General features: G+C 44.1%; 1 protein-coding gene across 4 annotated transcripts in view; it reads left to right on the top strand.

The window, feature by feature from the left end:
- LOC137348192 (transcription factor CP2-like) overlaps nucleotides 1-20,423 on the top strand; it is a 47,878-nt gene that overhangs the window by 17,801 nt on the left and 9,654 nt on the right. For 3 of the 4 annotated variants that reach the window (XR_010969092.1, XM_068013526.1, XM_068013524.1), the window contains 6 exons: nucleotides 1,297-1,403; nucleotides 2,395-2,547; nucleotides 3,525-3,635; nucleotides 3,740-3,840; nucleotides 6,259-6,313; nucleotides 7,418-7,511. Coding sequence is in view for 3 of the 4 variants with exons in the window: in XM_068013526.1 (XP_067869627.1) it covers nucleotides 1,297-1,403; nucleotides 2,395-2,547; nucleotides 3,525-3,635; nucleotides 3,740-3,840; nucleotides 6,259-6,313; nucleotides 7,418-7,511 (621 nt within the window). In the remaining variant the exon portion in view is untranslated. The remainder of the gene's footprint in view (nucleotides 1-1,296; nucleotides 1,404-2,394; nucleotides 2,548-3,524; nucleotides 3,636-3,739; nucleotides 3,841-6,258; nucleotides 6,314-7,417; nucleotides 7,512-20,423) is intronic. The other variant, XM_068013525.1, reaches the window with a different exon arrangement.

Here is a 20,423-nt window from a genome sequence, read left to right as displayed (position 1 = left end):
ATTATCCCACTAAAGATGTTGGTTTGACTTCACCAATTAAATAGTCTGAACTTCTTTGAAGAGAAGGAGAAATATCCTTAACGCTTGAAAATGTTCTAGTGTTCAATAGATTACTGGTCACCATTATATGTACAGTGGAATATTGAGCTCTATAACACAGGCTTATGTATTTACCATTGTGAGGATTCGATTGGGCTTTTCCATGAGCTTGCCAGAAGGAGCTGGACGAGAAATTAACTCTTTGGAACAGTCATTCCAATGTACACTTTGCAAATTACCAATTGTTTTTTATGGTATCGTACCTACGTTTTTTTTTGCTGTGCAACATGCTATTTGTGAATAAATCTGGGCAGTAGTTTAATCTGCACAAAGCAGTCTAGCTTTGTGTTTGCTTTCCACTTTCCAGATTGGCAGGAGTTGTAATGGACACCCTACGTGCTCTACAGAAAAGCACTTTGCCGCAATTTTTAAAAATTCTTTCATGGGATGTGGGTGTCGCAGGCCAGGCGAGCATTTATTGCCCATCCCTAATTGCTCTTGAACTGATTGGCTTGCTAGGCCATTTCGAGGGCATGTAAGAGTCAACCACATTGCTGTGGATCTGGAGTCACATGTAGGTCAGACCAGGTAAGGACAGCAGATTTCTTTCTCTAAAGGACATTAGTGAGCCAATCGACAATAGTTTCATGGCCATCATTAGACTAACTTTTAAATTCCAGATTTATTAATTTAATTCAAATTCCACTTTCTGCTGTGGTGGGATTCAAACCCATGTCCCCAGAGCAATACCTGGGTATCTGGGTTACTAGTCCAGTGACAATACCAGTATGCCACTTCCTCCCCGTGAATTGGGGTGAATTGTTAAAGCTGGGATATGCCAGCTCGGTGTAGCAGAGAAATAACAGGTTCATTATGAAACACAGCCTGCTTCCATAAACACTCAGCAAGGCATTGGAAGAAGCATTGGAAGTAGGGCGCAATGATATAATATATTGGTGTGTTGACGTTCCACTATGCAGTTTATTGGCAACAGGTTTGCAACTGCAATTCCCCATATGGGGAGATGTCAATTTCCTATGTGCCATCAGGGTGGGTGGGGGGGGGGGGAGAGGGGTGTATCAGGGCCATTTTGTTGGACACAGTGGAGTTAAATACATTGCGGCAAAGGCATAGAGCAAACCGCCAACTAATCTTTGGTCAGGGAATGATTCTTCAGTCTGACATAATTGAACGAATCCATAATTTGCTGTGGTTTTCCTTCATCTCTTTCTTTCTTAAATGATTTTGTTGCTTCAGATATTCCCCTGTCAGTTGGAATTGTCGACCCACGAATAAATCCCACCCTGCTGAATGCTGCGGAGTTTCTCTGGGACCCAAAGAAACAAACCTCTGTCTCCATTCAGGTTTGTGTCTTCCTCTTTCTTGTTCCTTTTTCTTTTTCAGTCCTTTTCTCTCTCCTTATCTCCTCTCATTCGCTTTCCTTTTTCATCTAGTTTTTTTTCTTTCTCTCATTTTTGTCTCCCTCCCCCACAGTTATCCCTCTGTATTTTTTCTCTCACTCTACCCCCAACCTCTCCCCACTCTTCTGTCCCAGTTTCCCTCCCCATATCTCCTTAGGCCTTGTAACCTGCTCCTAGATAATACTCTTCCATAACCAGGTCCGTGATTAGATAATGCACAGGAGCAGCCCTGTGTAACTCACACTTAGATTTTCCTTTCCTTCCTGGCATCATGTTGGTATCTCTGCTGTTTTGGCACAGCAGAAAATGACAGCATACCACTCCGTGGCACAATGTTATAGAACACAACTTGTTATAACACTGAGTTGCCTATCTCTGGGAATGCCACGATGTCTCCTGTTTACAATCCCCTTGCTGTCAGCTTCACTGCCTTCAGTGCAAAGTGTTCCACGAACTTTATTGTTTGGCGAGAGGGAGGAGCAGGGAAGGATGAGCTACAATTAAGTGATGCAATGATGTGTTCTAATATAATTTATATAGGTGTATCTTATATTTATAAAAACAAGGTTAAAGAAATATTTTTTGATTCAGTCAGTGCCTATTTAACAGCTACAATTTTGGGAGTGGAGTATTCCTCACTTTTAGTCAGGAGTGCACGACAGGATCGAGATCAAGAGTGGGATAGACACTCTATTGAGACTCCTTCCATTCTGCAACAATAGCCAAACTCTACCCAAGGGGGTTCTCTCATCTTACCAGTGTAACATGCCGTTTCCCATACTAGCCATCTCTTCCATTGAGATTGCAAATGGAGTTCGAAATTAAAGTATAGAGTCTCCTAAATAGTCAGCCGCACCAAGCAGCAAGAAATAGCAGACTGAGCAATTCCAGTTTTGTTTGGAAACACTTTACTAACCCTGTTCTTCATCTTCAGGTTCACTGCATCAGTACGGAATTCACCCCCAGGAAAAATGGCGGAGAGAAGGGCGTCCCCTTCAGAATCCAGATCGACACCTTCAAGATAAATGAAAATGGAGACTACACGGAGCATCTGCACTCTGCAAGCTGTCAGATTAAAGTGTTTAAGGTATTGAACTTTCCCATCACATTTAGAACCGAATGCCATTATAATCCATTCATCACAGTCAAAAACCAGTTGCAGGTAGCTCTCTACGCTTCAGAGTGTGGGACAGGGTTTTGTAGTATGGTAGTTAGCCACCTAATGAAGTCATTAGAAGAAGAATTTTATGAAGAATTGATATAGATTCATGTTTCTTATATCAGTTCTTTTTCAATTCATCAGACCCACTAAATTCTACTGCAAACCTACCTGGCATCTGCCATTTTTTCTTTCCATTTATCACAGTATCTGGAAACAATGCTGTGGGTGCTGCCTGTGCACTGGCATCTCTCCCCAATGGCAATGTGAGTGTTAGGACAATGAGAGTCAATAGCCAGGGTTCCTCATTGCTATGTAGCAACCTTTACCTGTGTATGATTATTGGGTGAGGAGCAGATCAGGTTGGCTGTGATGCCCCAGTAGCCTGCCAGTCTCACACATAAAGGATGGCCACCAGGCTGAGGAACCAGAGGGCTGCTGATGCTCAGGGAACCATAAGAAGAGGAAAATCAAGGCATCAAAGTTTTGCCAAGCACTTCCATTGATAATGGAACAATCTCGAACCTCAAAATGTCTCCTAACTTGAACATTTGAATAGGCAGGTGCTAGACAAATAAACACTATTCATTTTCATGGCTATTGAACAGAAGCATTCACTTCATGACTTCTGATTTTAAAAAAGACTTGCATTTATATAGCGTCTTTCATGACCTCAGGATGTCTGAAAGTGCCTTACAGGTCAAAGAAGTACAGATTTTTGAAGAGTGGTCACTGTTGGGAAGTAGGACACATGGCAGTTAGCGCAATTAGGGATGGGCAATAGATGCTGGTCTAGCCAGCGATGCCCACATTCTGTGAAAGAATTTTTTAAAAAGCCAATTTGTACGCAGCAAGTTCCCACAACCAGCAATGTAATAATGACCAGATCATCTGTCGAATTCCAGCCCAAAGGTGCTGACAGGAAACTGAAGACCGATAAAGAGAAAATAGAGAAACGTTCCCCACAGGAGAGATCCAAGTACCAGCCAGCGTATGAAACCACGGTCCTGACTGAGGTGAGACACTAGCCCTTTTCAGCTGTAGGCCCCTGGGGTTGTAGAGTTCGATTCAGGCCATATTCTTGATCCATTGCTAATTATTCTTTCATTGCTTCAATCAGTGTTCTCCCTGGCCTGACAACTTGTCCTGTGCAAACATTAGCCCAGCTGGAAGTCCAGGTTATAGCCCAGCATCTCCAATCCCATTCAACGTCCCTGAGGGGTAAGTTGGTTCTGACTCTGAACCTTTTACTTGTGCAGAACCTCAAAAAGTTATGACTCAGTTCTGTGAAAGAAAGGACATACAAACGCACAGGGTGAGGGAAAAAAGGCCATTCAGCAGTGAATCCCATTGCTCAGATTTGATAGAGGTGTTCAAAATCATGAAAGGTTTTGCTAGAGTAAATAAGGAGAAACTCTTTCCAGTGGCAGAAGGGCCGGTGACCCGAGGACACGGGTTTAAGGTGATTGGCAAAGGAAACAGAGGTTACATGAGGAAAAAGATCTTTATGTAGTGAGTTGTTGTGATCTGGAATGCACTGCCTGAAAGGATGGAGGAAGCACATGTAATAGTACTTTCAAAGCAGGAATGGGTCTGAATACTTGAAAGGAAAATAATGACAGGAATATGAGGAAAGAGCAGGGAAGTAGGATTCATTGGATAGTTTTACCAAAGGGTCGGCATGATGGGCTGAATTTCTTTTTATTCATTCATAGCACGTTGGCGTCGCTGGCCAGGCCAGCATTTATTGCCCATCCCTAATTGCTCTTGAGAAGGTGGTGGTGAGCTGCCTTCCTGAACCACTGCAGTCCTTGGGGTGCAGGTACACCAACTGTGCTGTTAAGAAGGGAGTTCCTGGATTTTGACCCAGCGACAGTGAAGGAATGGCAATATAGTTCCAAGTCAGGATGGCGTGTGACTTGGAGGGGAAATTGCAGGTGGCGATGTTTCCATGCATCTGCTGCCCTTGTCCTTCTAGATGGTAGAGGTTGCAGGTTTGGAAGATGCTGTCGAAGGAACCTTGATGAGTTGGTATATTGTGAGATGGTATATAGAGAGCGAATATTGTGAATGGGGTGCCAATCAAGCGGGCTGCCTTGTCCTGGATGGTGTCGAGCTTCTTGAGTGTTGTTGGAGCTGCACCCATCCAGGCAAGTGGAGAGTATTCCAACACACTCCTGACTTGTGCCTTGCAGATGGTGGACAGGTTTTGGGGAGTCAGGAGGTGAGTTCCTCGCTGCAGAATTCCCAGTCTCTGACTTGCTCTAATAGCTACCTTATTTATGTGGCTGGTCCAGTTCAGTTTCTGGTCAATGGTAACCCCCAGGATGTTGATAGTGGGGGATTCAGCAATGGTAATGCTGTTTGGTTAGATTCTCTCTTGTTTGAGATGGTCATTGCCTGGCACTTGTGTGGCGTGAATGTTACTTGCCACTTATCAGCCCAAGCCTGGATGTTGTCCAGGTCTTGCTGGCCTCTTTTCTGAGCTGTGTCATTCTATGACTCTATGAAAGAGCAATCCACTCACAAACAATCACCGATTCACCTGAGGAAAGCTTCTGTTAGTTTTAACCTTTCTCCAATGATAAAACAAGCAAAACTCTCATCCATCTGAATCTAGATGAAGGAAGTGTAAACCAAATGAATTATGAGGACTGAAGAAGGGTTTGGCACGAAGCATGTCCTAGTTTTGAAGTGATTTTCACATGATAGATTGAACTGGTCAATCAAGCTTTTTGGCTTTGTGGGCCAATCAGGTTCATCCATCCTATGAGCCTTAAAGACCAGATATAAAGTTTATATTTCTGCTCCCATTAATTTGCACGTGTTCTAATTGACTGATACCGAGAGATCTCGGTGTTCTGGCTTAGCATTTACCCTTTAATGGGGCAAAGCACTTTCTAAACACACAAAATTCAAACAGGTTGAGCTAAGCAATAAGGAATGTAAACGTAAATAGTACTGAATTGCCTGGGCTTTGTGGACTTCATTGCCAAAGGTTGCCAATTGAAAAGTAAAAACTTCAGCATAATTACAATCTCGACAGATTGCTGACAGAATGTTGATGGTGTACGGAATCCTGTGGCTCATGGGCTGCAGTATTTGATTATCCCTGGTCTAATGGATAGGGTGAGCAATGATGATATTCTCTCTGTTTTCTTTTCATTTGTGATAATGTTACAGAATGGATTTATACGCAGGAATGACTGGAACATTTTTGTATTCTTTCGTGGGATGTGGGCATCACTGGCAAGGCCAGGATTTAATGCCCATCCCTAATTGTCCTTGAGAAGGTGGTGGTGAGCCACCTTCTTGAACCTCTGTCATTTGTGTAGTGTAGGTACATCCGCAGTGCTGTGAGGTAGGAGGTTCAAGGGTTTTGACCAAGCAATGGTGAAGGAACAGTGATATTGTTCCAAGTCAGGATGGTATGTGACTTGGAGGGGAACTTGCAGGTGGTGGTGTTCCCATGCATCTGCTGCCCTTGTTCTTCTAGGTGATAGAGGTCACGGGTTTGGAAGAAGAATGGTGGCTATTGGTAATATTTTGCTGTGTGTTTGCTTTTACACATGGGGTAAGATGTAGCCCTACAGTTAAAGAGGTATAAGTGATGGCTGATAGATATCTTTCTTACTGCAGCAGTTGTTCATCCCCAAGTCATCAGGTGGACGGATCAGTACAGAGCACTATAGAGGTCAGTATTTTCTTTCCTACACTTGGCTTTCCTTCAGACACCTGAAGTGCAGTATCTAATGCAAGTTAGCGTACAACTGAAGTCTGAATCAAGCAAGAAAGCCCTGATGTCTGGCCCACGTGTGTAATGCCCGAATGGGAAGAAAATCTCAGGGACTCAATGACGTGTGGCGTAAAGGAAAGAACCTGATGGGGTAAATTATGTCTCTTAAAAATGAATTGTTGTGATGTCGGTGACACTGACAAGTTTGCCTTTACTGCCTGTGCCTGGTTGGGTTATGAGGATGTAGGTGGGCCTTCTTTTTGAAGCGAGGATAGCAACTCTTTATGCAGCTGAATGGTTTGTTAGGCCACCTCAGAGGCCATTAAGAGTCAATGTATTGTTGGACTGGAGTCACATACAACAACAACTTGCATTTATATAGCACCGTTAAGACAATAAAACATCCCAAGGTGCTTCACAGGAGCGTTACACAGCAAAATTAGCACATAAGGAGCTATTGGGGCAGATGGCCAAAAGCTTAGTAAAAGAGGTAGGTTTTAAGGAGCGTAGGGAAGAAAGAGAGGTTCAGGGAGGGAATTCCAGAGCCTAGGGCCCAGGCAGCTGAAGGCACTGCCACCAAATTAGGCTGGACCAGGTAGGTTCACATCCCTGAAGAATAATAGTGAAGCAGTCAAGCTTTTAATGGCAACCAGGCAGTTTCCATGGTCATTTAACTGGTACCAGCCCACAGATTATCAAAATGTATTGAGTTCAGCTGTACAACTTGCTTTGGGATTTGAATTCACGACCATGGTTATACAGTGACTACTAAGCTACTATTGTACCGAAGAGAGTCAAGGGACTGAACCATAGTGGGACAGGAAAGGAATGCTAGGGGCTGAACCGTGTGCAGTTCCGGGCAATTTCTCTATGGCGTAAACCCCAGAAAAGGTATAAGAGTATCTTTGGGTGACTTTAATATCAAGGCCATTAACAAAGTAGAGAATGCGTGCGATCAAAATTCCCGTTAATTGGAATGAACTGTGGTAATTTCACAACAACTGCAAATATTAAATTATCTTGGTTGAACATTATTCCAAGAGATTTCTCTCTCTTTTGCAGCATTTGTCGCCGACATTAACAATTCAGGAAACACAACAGTGGCTTCACCTACACCGATTCACCACCTTCTGCAAACTATTTGCAAATTTCTCAGGTAAGAATCCAGTGTCCTGTTCACTGATGGGCTCAAACATAGAAAATAGGAACAGGAGGAGGCAATTCGGCTCGTCGGGCCTGCTCCGCCATTCAAAAAAGATCACGGCTGATGGTCTAATTCAGTACCCTGTTCCTGCTTTCTCCCCATATCCCTTTATCCCTTTGGCATTAAGAAATATATTTATCGCCTTCTTGAATAGATTTAATGACTTGGGCTCCACTGTCTTCTGCAGTAGAGAATTCCACAGGTTCACCGCCCTCTGAGTGAAGAAATTTCTCCTCATCTCAGTTCTAAAAGGCATACCCTGTATCCTGAGACAATGGCCTCTGGTTCTGGACTCCCCAGCCATCGTGAACATCCTCCCTGCATCTAGCCTGTCTAGTCCTGTTAGAATTTTATAGGTTTATATGAGATCCCCTCTCATTCTTCTAAACTCTAGTGAATATAGGCCTAGTCAACCCAATCTCTCCTCATACGTCAATCCTGCCATCCCAGAAATCAGCCCAGTAAATTTTCTTTGCACTCCCTCTATGGCAAGAACATCCTTCCTCAGATAAGGAGACCAAAACTGCACACAATACTCCAGATGTGGTCTCACTAAGGCCCTGTATAACTGCAGTAAGACATCCTTGCTCCTGTACTCAAATCCTCTTGCAATGAAGGCCAACATAGCATTCGCCTTCCTAACTGCTTGCTGCACCTGAATGCATGCTTTCAGCGACTGGTGTACAAGGACACCCAAGTCTCGTTACACCTGCCCCTTTCCCAATCTATCACCATTCAGATAATAATCTGCCTTTCTGTTTTTACAACCAAAGTGGAAAACCTCACATTTATCCACATTATACTGCATCTGCCATGCATTTGCCCACTCACCCAACTTGTTCAAATCACATTGGAGCCTCTTTGCATCCTCCTCACAGCTCACATTCCCACCCCCCAGCTTTGTGTCGTCTGAAAACTTGGAAATGTTACATTTAGTTCCCTCACCCAAGTCATTAATATATATTGTGAATAACTGGGGCTCAAGCACTGATCCCTGCGGTACCCCACGAGTCACTGCCTGCAGCCTGGAAAAAGGCCCGTTTATTCCTACTCTCTGGTTCCTGTCTGTCAACCAATTCTCAATCCATGCCAGTATATTACCCCCAATCCCGTGCTTTAATTTTGCACACCAACCTCTTATGTGGGACCTTATCAAAAGCCTTCTGAAAATCCAAATACACCACATCCACTGGTTCTCCCTTATCTATTCTACTAGTTACATCCTCAAAAAATTCCAGTAATTTGTTAAGCATGATTTCTCTTTCGTAAACCCACGCTGACTTTGTCCAATTTTGTTTATACTTCCAGGTGTTCTGCTATCACATCCTTTATAATAGACTCTAGCATTTTCCCCACTACTGATGTAAGGCTAACTGGTCTGGAATTCCCTGCTTTTTCTCTCCCTCCTATTTTAAATAGTGGGGTTACATTTGCCACCCTCCAATCTGTAGGAACTGCTCCAGAGTCTATAGACTTTTGGAAGATGACCACCAATGCATCCACTATTTCCAGGGCCACTTCCTTTAGTATTCTGGGATGTAGATTATCAGGCCCTGGGGATTTGTCAGCCTATAACCCCATTAATTTCCCTAGCACCATTTTTTTTACTAAAACTGATTTCCTTCAGTTCCTTCCTCTCATTAGACCCTCGGCTCCCTAACATTTCTGGGAGGTTATTTGTGTCCTCCTTTGTGAAGACAGAACCAAAGTATGTGTTCAATTGTTCTGCCATTTCTTTGTACCCCATTATAATTTCCCCCGTTTCTGTCTGTAAGGGACCTACATTTGTCTTCACTAATCTTTTTCTTTTCACATATTTATAAAAGCTTTTACCATCAGTTTTTGTGTTCCCCACAAGTTTACTCTCGTACTCTATTTTCCCCTGCTTAATCAACCTCTTTGTCCTCCTTTGCTGAATTCTAAACTGCTTCCAATCCTCAGACTTGCTGCTTTTTCCAGCAATTTTATATGCCTCCTCTTTGGATCTAATACTATCCCTAATTTCTTTTATAAGCTACGGTAGAGCTACCTTTCTGGTTTTATTTTTGCGCCAGACAGGAATGAATAATTGTCGTAATTATCCATTGCCTATCCACCGTCAACCCTTTTAGTGAAGTTCCCCAATCTACCATAGCCAACTCACGCCTCATATCTTCGTAATTTCCTTGATTTAGATTCAGGACCCTAGTTTTGGATTCAACAACTTCACTCTCCATCTTAATGAAGAATTCTATCATGATATGGTCACTCCTCCCCAAGGGACCCTGCACAAGATTGTTAATTAATCCTTTCTCATTGCACTATACCCAGTATAGGATACGTTGGTTCCTCAAGGTATTGGTCTAAAAAACTGTCATGTACACACTCCAGGAAATCCTCCTCCACAGTATTATTGCTAATTTGGTTTGACTAATCTATATGTAGATTAACGTCACCCATGATTACAGTTGTACGATCAAGGAGATGGATAGAATGAGAGAAAGAGAGAGAAAGGTGCATTACATCCAGAGAGAATTGAGATCTGGCAAGAAAATGAGGAAGACTACAAAGAGGTGAAATTCGTTGAGAGAGCTTTATTGCATCAACAATGGTTGTAACCCATCCAATAATTGAAGAAACACTTCCAATAACTTTTTTAGATTTGAGTAATCACCTCCTTGAAATCATTCCAATGCAGTGACACTGGTACAGGACTTAGGCGGGCAGGTCTCACTGTAGGTTGGGGTTTCCCCTCAACCTGGCACATGTGGCAACTCCTGCAGTACTCCACCACATTTTTGTGGAGTTTTGGCCAGTCAACCTGCTGTCTTATGAATTAGAATTAGAATTAGAACATTACAGCGCAGTACAGGCCCATCGGCCCTCGATGTTGCGCCGACCTGTGAAACCATCTGACCTACACTATTCCATTTTCATCCATATGTCTATCCAATGACCACTTAAATGCCCTTAAAGTTGGCGAGTCTACTACTGTTGCAGGCAGGGCGTTCCACGCCCCTACTACTCTCTGAGTAAAGAAACTACCTCTGACATCTGTCCTATATCTATCACCCCTCAACTTAAAGCTATGTCCCCTCGTGTTTGCCATCACCATCCGAGGAAAAAGACTCTCACTATCCACCCTATCCAACCCTCTGATTATCTTATATGTCTCTATTAAGTCACCTCTCCTCCTCCTTCTCTCCAACGAAAACAACCTCAAGTCCCTCAGCCTTTCCTCGTAAGACCTTCCCTCCATACCAGGCAACATCCTAGTAAATCTCCTCTGCACCCTTTCCATAGCTTCCACATCCTTCCTATAATGCGGTGACCAGAACTGCACGCAATACTCCAGGTGTGGTCTCACCAGAGTTTTGTACAGCTGCAGCATGACCTCGTGGCTCCGAAACTCGATCCCCCTACTAATAAAAGCTAACACACCATATGCCTTCTTAACAGCCCTATTAACCTGGGTAGCAACCTTCAGGGATTTATGCACCTGGACACCAAGATCTCTCTGTTCATCTACACTACCAAGAATCTTCCCATTAGCCCAGTACTCTGCATTCCTGTTACTCCTTCCAAAGTGAATCACCTCGCACTTTTCCGCATTAAACTCCATTTGCCATCTCTCAGCCCAGCTCTGCAGCCTATCTATGTCCCTCTGTACCCTACAACATCCTTCGGCACTATCCACAACTCCACCTTAGTGTCATCCGCAAATTTACTAACCCACCCTTCTACACCCTCTTCCAGGTCATTTATAAAAATGACAAACAGCAACGGCCCCAAAACAGATCCTTGCGGTACACCACTAGTAACTAAACTCCAGGATGAACATTTGCCATCAACCACCTCCCTCTGTCTTCTTTCAGCTAGCCAATTTCTGATCCAAAGCTCTAAATCACCTTCAACCCCATACTTCCGTATTTTCTGCAATAGCCTACCATGGGGAACCTTATCAAACGCCTTACTGAAATCCATATACACCACATCCACTGCTTTACCCTCATCCACCTGTTTGGTCACCTTCTCGAAAAACTCAATAAGGTTTGTGAGGCACGACCTACCCATCACAAAACCGTGCTGACTATCGCTAATGAACTTATTCTTTTCAAGATGATTATAAATCCTGTCTCTTATAACCTTTTCCAACATTTTACCCACAACCGAAGTAAGGCTCACAGGTCTATAATTACCAGGGCTGTCTCTACTCCCCTTCTTGAACAAGGGGACAACATTTGCTATCCTCCAGTCTTCCGGCACTATTCCTGTCGACAATGACGACATAAAGATCAAGGACAAAGGCTCTGCAATCTCCTCCCTAGCTTCCCAGAGAATCCTAGGATAAATCCCATCTGGCCCAGGGGACTTATCTATTTTCACACTTTCCAAAATTGATAACACCTCCTCCTTGTGAACCTCAATCCCATCTAGCCTAGTAGCCTGAATCTCAGTATTCTCCTCGACAACATTTTCTTTCTCTACTGTAAATACTGACGCAAAATATTCATTTAACACTTCCCCTACCTCCTCTGATTCCACACACAACTTCCCACTACTATCCTTGATTGGCCCTAATCTAACTCTAGTCATTCTTTTATTCCTGATATACCTATAGAAAGCCTTAGGGTTTTCCCTGATCCTATCCGCCAATGACTTCTCATGTCCTCTCCTTGCTCTTCTTAGCTCTCCCTTTAGATCCTTCCTGGCTAGCTTGTAACTCTCAAGCGCCCGAACTGAGCCTTCACGTCTCATCCTAACATAAGCCTTCTTCTTCCTCTTGACAAGCGCTTCAACTTCTTTAGTAAACCACGGCTCCCTCGCTCGACAACTTCCTCCCTGCCTGACAGGTACATACTTATCAAGGACACGCAGTAGCTGCTCCTTGAATAAGCTCCACATTTCGATTGTTCCCATCCCCTGCAGTTTCCTTCCCCATCCTACGCATCCTAAATCTTGCCTAATTGCATCATAATTTCCTTTCCCCCAGCTATAATTTTTGCCCTGCGGTATATACCTGTCCCTGCCCATCGCTAAGCTAAACCTAACCGAATTGTGGTCACTATCACCAAAGTGCTCACCTACATCTAAATCTAACACCTGGCCGGGTTCATTACCCAGTACCAAATCCAATGTGGCATCGCCCCTGGTTGGCCTGTCTACATACTGTATCAGAAAACCCTCCTGCACACACTGGACAAAAACTGACCCATCTGAAGTACTCGAACTATAGTATTTCCAGTCGATATTTGGAAAGTTAAAGTCCCCCATAACAACTACCCTGTTACTCTTGCCCCTGTCGAGAATCATCTTTGCTATCCTTTCCTCTACATCTCTGGAACTATTTGGAGGTCTATAAAAGACTCCCAACAGGGTGACCTCACCTCTCCTGTTCTAACCTCTGCCCATACTACCTCAGTAGACGAGTACTCAAATGTCCTTTCTGTCACTGTAATACTCTCCTTGATTAACAATGCCACACCCCCCCCCCCCCCCCCTCTTTTACCATCTTCTCTGTTCTTACTGAAACATCTAAATCCCGGAACCCGCAACATCCATTCCTGTCCCTGCTCTACCCATGTCTCTGAAATGGCCACAACATCGAGATCCCAGGTACCAACCCATGCTGCAAGCTCACCCACCTTATTCCGGATGCTCCTGGCGTTGAAGTAGACACACTTTAAACCAAGTTCTTGCTTGCCAGTGCCCTCTTGCGTCCTTGTAACCTTATCCCTGACCTCACTACTCTCAACATCCTGTACACTGGCACTACAATTTAGGTTCCCATTCCCCTGCTGAATTAGTTTAAACCCCCCCGAAGAGCACTAGCAAATCTCCCCCCCAGGATATTGGTACCCCTCTGGTTCAGGTGAAGACCATCCTGTTTGTAGAGGTCCCACCTACCCCAGAAAGAGCCCCAATTATCCAGGAAACCAAAACCCTCCCTCCTGCACCATCCCTGCAGCCACGTGTTCAACTCCTCTCCCTCCCTATTCCTCGCTTCGCTATCACGTGGCACGGGCAACAACCCAGAGATAACAACTCTGTTTGTTCTCGCTCTAAGCTTCCACCCTAGCTCTCTGAATTTCTGTCTTAAATCCCCATCTCTCTTCCTACCTATGTCGTTGGTGCCTATGTGGACCATGACTTGGGGCTGCTCCCCCTCCCCCTTAAGGATCCCGAAAACACGATCCGAGACATCACGAACCCTGGCACCTGGGAGGCAACATACCAACCGTGAGTCTCTCTCGTTCCCACAGAACCTCCTATCTGTTCCCCTAACTATGGAATCCCCAATGACTAATGCTCTGCTCCTCTTCCCCCTTCCCTTCTGAGCAACAGGGACAGACTCTGTGCCAGATACCTGTACCCCATTGCTTACCCCTGGTAAGTCGTCCCCCGCAACAGTATCCAAAACGGTATACCTGTTGTTGAGGGAAACGGCCACAGGGGATCCCTGCACTGCCTGCTGGTTCCCTCTCCTTCCCCTGACGGTAACCCATCTACCTACTTCTTTTACCTGAGGTGTGACTACCTCCCCATAACTCCTCTCAATAACCCCCTACGCCTCCCGAATGATCCGAAGTTCATCCAGGTTTTGGTCTTTGTATACTGGCATGTACAGCCACTGTAGTCTCAAGGGCCCTTCATAATATTTTTCTCCAGTACCTCTGCGGCACCACGAACTGGTGAACTACTGTCCACTCTTTGCTCTCAGGCCTGTGAGGAGAACTCCATTTCCTCATCAGTACCTCATTCTTTAAATAGTAGCAATAAGGGACTCCCTCTGCTTCACTTTCAGATTGGGCAGCCTATGCTAACTCTTGCAATACTGAGTCGGCTCGCTGAGCCTCAGCTAGGGAAAATCCATTTAACTCATTCCCTGGGTCTCCTAACTTTCCAAAGAAAGTCTCGGACAGACAGACCTCATGGTCATTTGCCTGCAATGCCAATTCAGTCTTCTCTCAGGGAGCTGGTTTGATCATGGCCTGATTCATTACACATTCAAGGAAACTGCAGGGGACCGTCTCCTGCCACTGCCCTGTCTCTCTGACCTCCTGCGGTCTTTCTTTCACTACTGAGGGGGCTACCACCTTCACCCCCGCCAGATCATTACCTAGGAGCAGGTCAACCCCATCCACAGGCAAACTAGGGACAATCCCTACGGTCACTGGTCCCGAAACTAAGTCGCACTCCAGGTGCACCCGGTGTACAGGTACAGGCATACACTGTCCTCCAATACCTTTCACCACCATTCTGGTGTTCACTGCACTCTCTGGGGGAAAGGTCAGGCCTTTTCCCAGTAAAAGGGATCTAGTGGCCCCTGTGTCTCTGAGGATTACTATGGGTTTGCTTGCCCCACTCGAGGGGTATGGGGTTACTTTCCCTTCAAACACAAAACCCCGATAGCCTTCAGGAATCCTATTAACTTTTCCTGCACCTGTAGTAGTAAGCCTCCTGGGTCTCTCTCTTACTGCAGTTAAAGCCACAGTTTGTTCTGCTGTGCTTTCCATCAGAGTCCCATCTTCACGGCATAACACTACAGGTTTTCCCTTTAATTTCCAGCAGTCGCTTTTAGATGACCTGCCTTATTACAATGGAAGCACACAGGTCTCCGGGTCTCATTCCTGCTCACAGCACCTTCCTTTTTGGCTAGAGGAGGGCCCCCGTGTCTCCCACTTTGCTTTCTCTCCCAGGACTGCTTGAGCTTCTATCACCTTCCCACCCTTTGTCCTTTTCAGATTTGTGGGGGTGATTAGGAAAGATTCTCCCCTAGGAAACCAACTTATAAAGTAAAGCAAACTCATCAGCTAGAACGGCTGCTTGCTGGGCTCTCACAACCCACTGCTCCTCGACATGGGTCTTTATGGAGAGTGGGAGAGAGTGTTTAAATTCCTCTAACAGAATTACTTCTCTGAGATTCTCATAGCTGAGCTGTACTTTAAGAGCCCTCAGCCACTGGTCAAAAGCCAGCTGCTTACTTCTTTCAACTCCAGATAAGTTTGATTAGCTTGCTTCTTGAAGGTTCTAAACTTTTGGCAATTAGGCTTTGGGTACTAATTCATGTGCCCCGAGGATAGCATTTTTTGTCAGTTCATAATTTGATGAACTCTCATCTGGTAATAGGGAATAAACCTCATGGGCTCTTCCGGTTAGCTTGCTTTGTAATAAAAGAGGCTAGGTCTCAGCTGGCCATTTTAGCTGCCTTGCCAGTTTTTCAAAAGACATGAAAAATGCTTCCACATCTTCCTCATTGAATTTTGGGATTAGTTGAGATAGTTTTAACAATTCTATACCCAGCCCTGAATTACCCACCTCCATATTGGCTTTGCTTTCACTGGGGTTACTCTGTCGCCCTTAGTTAACTCAAGCCACTTCAGCTCTCTCTGTTCGCATTCCTTCCAGAATATTCTTTCTCTCGATCTCTCCTCTATCTCGCTCCTTTTCCTCAATTTCAAGTTTCCTTTGTTCCAATTGTATCTTTGCTAACAATACCCTGTCAGAGTCTCCTTCTAACCCTGTTTCAACTTCTTCAGATTCAAGGGAAAAATGGTTGGCCACTAGCTTTAGGAGTTCAGACCTCCTAGCCTTGCCACGTACAGTGATCCCACACTGCTCAGCCATTTTCCTCAACTCCTCCATAGACAGTGCTTTTAACTTATCCCAAGTTACTTCACCCTGGCTTGGCGAGCTACTAACTTCAGTTGCAGACATGTTCGTATTCATACACAACCACAAGAAAACCTGTATTAATCTTGCTTTTTTGATTGGGAACAATTTGGCTTCCCACTTCCAATTTCTCTCAGTTGTCTGTGGGCAAGTTCCAGGACGGCAGCTCCGAAATTTCTATTATGACCAGATGAGAAAGGGGTCTCGGGTTCCCTCTCAGCCTTCAGCTGGTCTTACCGTAACAGTTTAATTTTAAAGACACCGTTTTTTTAGCTCCCCCTTGGTGAATCTTTGTTCACCACTTTCCAATTATAAGGCAAAGAAATTAGCCAGACAAGTTTTCTTAGGTTTAAAGAAAAAAGGTTGAACTTTATTAAACTTAAACTCTAATTCGGTTAACGCCTATGGATTTGCAAAGCGATACACAAATGCAGATAGAGACAGAAAAGAGCAGAGGAAATAAAGTGGAAAAGTTTGAGGCAATATCTGAAGATGGTTTTGGTTACTGTTCTTTGAGCTCGCTGTAAAGTCCTTGATTGTAGGTAGGTCTTGCTTTTCGTTGGGGCACAGTATTCTTCTTGAACCTTGTTCGAGGTAGGAGACTTCTCTCTCTTGAAGTTCATGTATTCTCAGTGGGTCCAGAGACTTGTGAGAAAGAGATGGGAGCAAACAGCAGAGATCTTCTCGCTCCAGGAGCAAACAGTCTTTCTCCCTTCAAACTCTTTATACAATTCAGAAAAACCCAGGTTGTCAAGCTGGTTAGTCATATGACTAGCTGGTCTGACCATGTCTGTTTGTGGATTCTCTTGGCTTAGCTGACCCTGGAATGTCTCTTCTTCCACACAATAGCTGGTGCTCAAAGTACATTGTGGGTTAAATTGGAGCAGGGACTAGCCCCTTTGTCCCTCCAAGCACTCTCTGTTAGTATGCAAATGTTTTTTTCCAGCCACAGCTGATCTGTTTAGCAAGTAATTTCCTCGCTCCAGCAACAGTTTAGAATCAATGTTCATATGACAAAATTAATATGCCTCATTCGTGGCAGGTGGTGGGGGGGGGGTCTTCATGACAATCTATCACCGGCATATTTATTCATGTATGATATCTTGTATTGTGAATGTATACCAGAGAGCCTTGTTTCTCCCGTGTTGTCTGGAAATTTCTATAATTGTATGCCTCACTCCTCATGTCTTCCTACAATGTATCAAAATAGCCTATGCTTATCACCTATCAATTATCTCTAGATTTGTCTCCTCCTTCACTCTTTTCAACCCTAGTATCCCGCACTGTGGACCATGAAACTTCACTTAAGTTTCTCAATGGGAAAATTTAAAAAAACTAAGGCCTCATTTTTACAACTAGAAGCGCAATTTATCTCTTCATTCTGCAGCTCCTGATTGGTATAGAGATTGCATCATATAGAAGGTATGTATCTGCGTACTAAAAGATACGTATCTTAAAAGATTTAGAGTGGCGCAGTGGTTAGCATCACAGCTCCAGCGACCCGGGTTCGATTCTGGGTACTGCCTGTGCAGAGTTTGCAAGTTCTCCCTGTGACCGTGTGGGTTTCCGCCGGGTGCTCTGGTTTCCTCCCACAGCCAAAGACTTGCAGGTTGATAGGTAAATTGGCCATTGTAAATTGCCCCTAGTGTAGGGATGTGGTAGGGAATATGGGATTAATGTAGGATTAGTATAAATGGGTGGTTGTTGGTTGGCATGGACTCAGTGGGCTGAAAGGCCTGTTTCAGTGCTGTATCTCTAAATAAATAAGATTTGGTCAGTGTGATCTCTGGATTGGTTTCAATCACCCAAGGGGGTCGGTGAAGAGATTTTCCAGATTATTTTCTTCCCCCATTGGCCCTGAGATTTTTCCTCTGTTTTTTTTGCCCCTTGCAGGAGATTACACTGCATGTGGGGTGGATATGAGGTGGGGTTGGGTGGAGGGGCGCAATGTGTGGGAGGGCGAAGAAATCCTTACTAATGATGATCCGGCCATCAAAATGTGGAGCAGGCTTGATGGACTAACTGGTCTTTTCCTGCCCATTTGTTTTGTATGTTTGTATATTAGAGTTAGTCATTCAGGATGCTAAAAGTTTCATGATGTGTTAATGAAGCGTCAGAACCCAACCCATGCCCTTATTCTGCATCCATCCAATTTTTGAATCTTTGAACAGGCAGTATAAAATGTTAGCATACTTAGCAGAGGAATGTTAATAAAACAACAGGGTTGTAGTGTCTCAGGGAGTTATTGTTGATTTTATTATTGCTTCCAGCTAAGGTTTAATTGACAGGAGGGAAAATTGATAAGTTATGCTTTGGTCTTCTCCCAGTGAAGGCCGTGGGATTTATGTGAAGCCTATGGCAGACAGCTGAAGGCAGCAAAGGCAAGGCATGTCAGATTGTCGCAGTCAATGCAGCACCTCACTGCAAATGAAACAAATCACAGCAAATTCCAACTCACCCGCAATGCGGTATTAAGATTAGTCTGACAGAAAGAATGAGAGAGGAGATAATGGGAACTAGAAGGTGAAAAATAGCAAGAGAAAATGCAAAGAATGGAACAAGGAAATCGGAAATGAGAGGGAGAGAACAGGAAGGAAGGAATGAGAAAGAAGAGCAAGTATGGAAAGTTTGGAGAGCATGGATCAAATAGATGGCGGCAAGAATATTGTGATGGTGAAAGGTTGAAGGCCAGAGGTCAAAGCGGGATTGTCTATTGGATGGGTTAGTAGAAATGATAATATAAGAAAGCTGTACGACACCAATCAGTTAAAGAAACATGTTCAATGAAAACGGAGTGACAGAATGTTGTTGACTGTGGCAGCACCATGGGCAAGTGTACATGTCCAGGGTATTTGACTAGTTTATTTGTGAACAGTCTCTTCTTGCTCTGGTGTTAGAATAGGCTCCCCAGATGTAAAAGTCTTGGAGGGACTTGGGTTGTATAACGAATTAAGCATTGTTAAGATGAAAATAACTTTTTGGAGACAAAGCTTCTTAAAAATGGCCGTAGGAATGGAGAAAGTGTAGGAATTCTATTTGAGTTCAGGGAAGATAATGATGGGTGTAAGCGCATTGAGAGTGGAACCATTGAAGGTAGGAGATGAGAACTTTGGTTAGTCTTGCAATACATGAGAAAACTCTGAACAATTGAAAGCTAAAGGGCATGGAGGAGTCCAGTTACTGGAGTTCGTGTGTACTAAGGGTGCGAGATCTAAGGAGGTCGATGAATGTAGAGCAGATCTATCAGCAATTGCGACAGCATTGGGCAATGAGTGAAGGAGATGACTGACATAAAGGAGCAGCAGAGTTGGAGAGAACAGAGTGCTGAAGGGCCCCTGATAAATGGAAATCATAACACAAGAAAGCTGTAAAACACCAATCGTTGTAAAGAAACATGTTCAACTAAACAAGACAGGCAGAATGTTATTGACTAGTCCATTGCCACAGGAAGGCTTGCTTGCTAAGACAAGGGCGGGTTTGGAGTGGGTAGGGGCACTGACCAGTTTATTTGTCAACTGTTCTTGAAATGGCATCAAAGATTGATTGGATTTGCCCATGTTGTGACTAGGTCAAAACCTTTACGTTATCAGCTTTCAACTGCTTGAAAAACTGGTCTATCAAAATAGTTTTGAAGGAAAAGGCAACTTAGAACTTTGAAAGTTGTTCACACCTGGGATAATCCTTTGGCTAGAACTGGTCAACTGCTGAGGGCAGGAAAGGCAGAGCATGTCAGAATGTTGCAGTGTCAGTGCAGCACTTCACTGGACATAAAACAAATCACAAAAAATTCCAACTTGCCTGCAATGCAGTATTAATGCTAGTCTGACAGCAAGAATGAGAGGAAAGGAGATAATGAGAACAAGAAGGTGAAAAATAGCAAGAGAAAATGCAAGTAAGGGTAAAAGAGACAGGATTGCCAACCCTCCAGGATTATCCTGGAGTCTCCACAAATTAAAGATTAATCCCCTGGAAACTGCTGTGAGAAACCCAGGAGAAAAACATGGGGGTTTTATTTAATTTTCTTTGAACACTTTTGTTTATTAGTTATAAGAATTTTGGAATTAGGACAAAGGTTTTTATTGATTGGCTGGGGCCATTGGAAGCAAGAGTTCCTGTGACGAAGCCTAATACATCAAACCAGAACTGGCAACCCTAATTAGAGAGCACTAGGATATCAGAATGGAGAGGATGAGCACTAGAAGGAATGAATGA

This window comes from Heterodontus francisci, chromosome 33, assembly GCF_036365525.1.
Source record: "Heterodontus francisci isolate sHetFra1 chromosome 33, sHetFra1.hap1, whole genome shotgun sequence".
In the NCBI taxonomy this organism is placed as follows: domain Eukaryota; kingdom Metazoa; phylum Chordata; class Chondrichthyes; order Heterodontiformes; family Heterodontidae; genus Heterodontus; species Heterodontus francisci.
The sequence above is the reverse complement of the archived record's forward strand: the minus strand, read 5'-3'. Positions and strand labels throughout refer to the sequence as shown.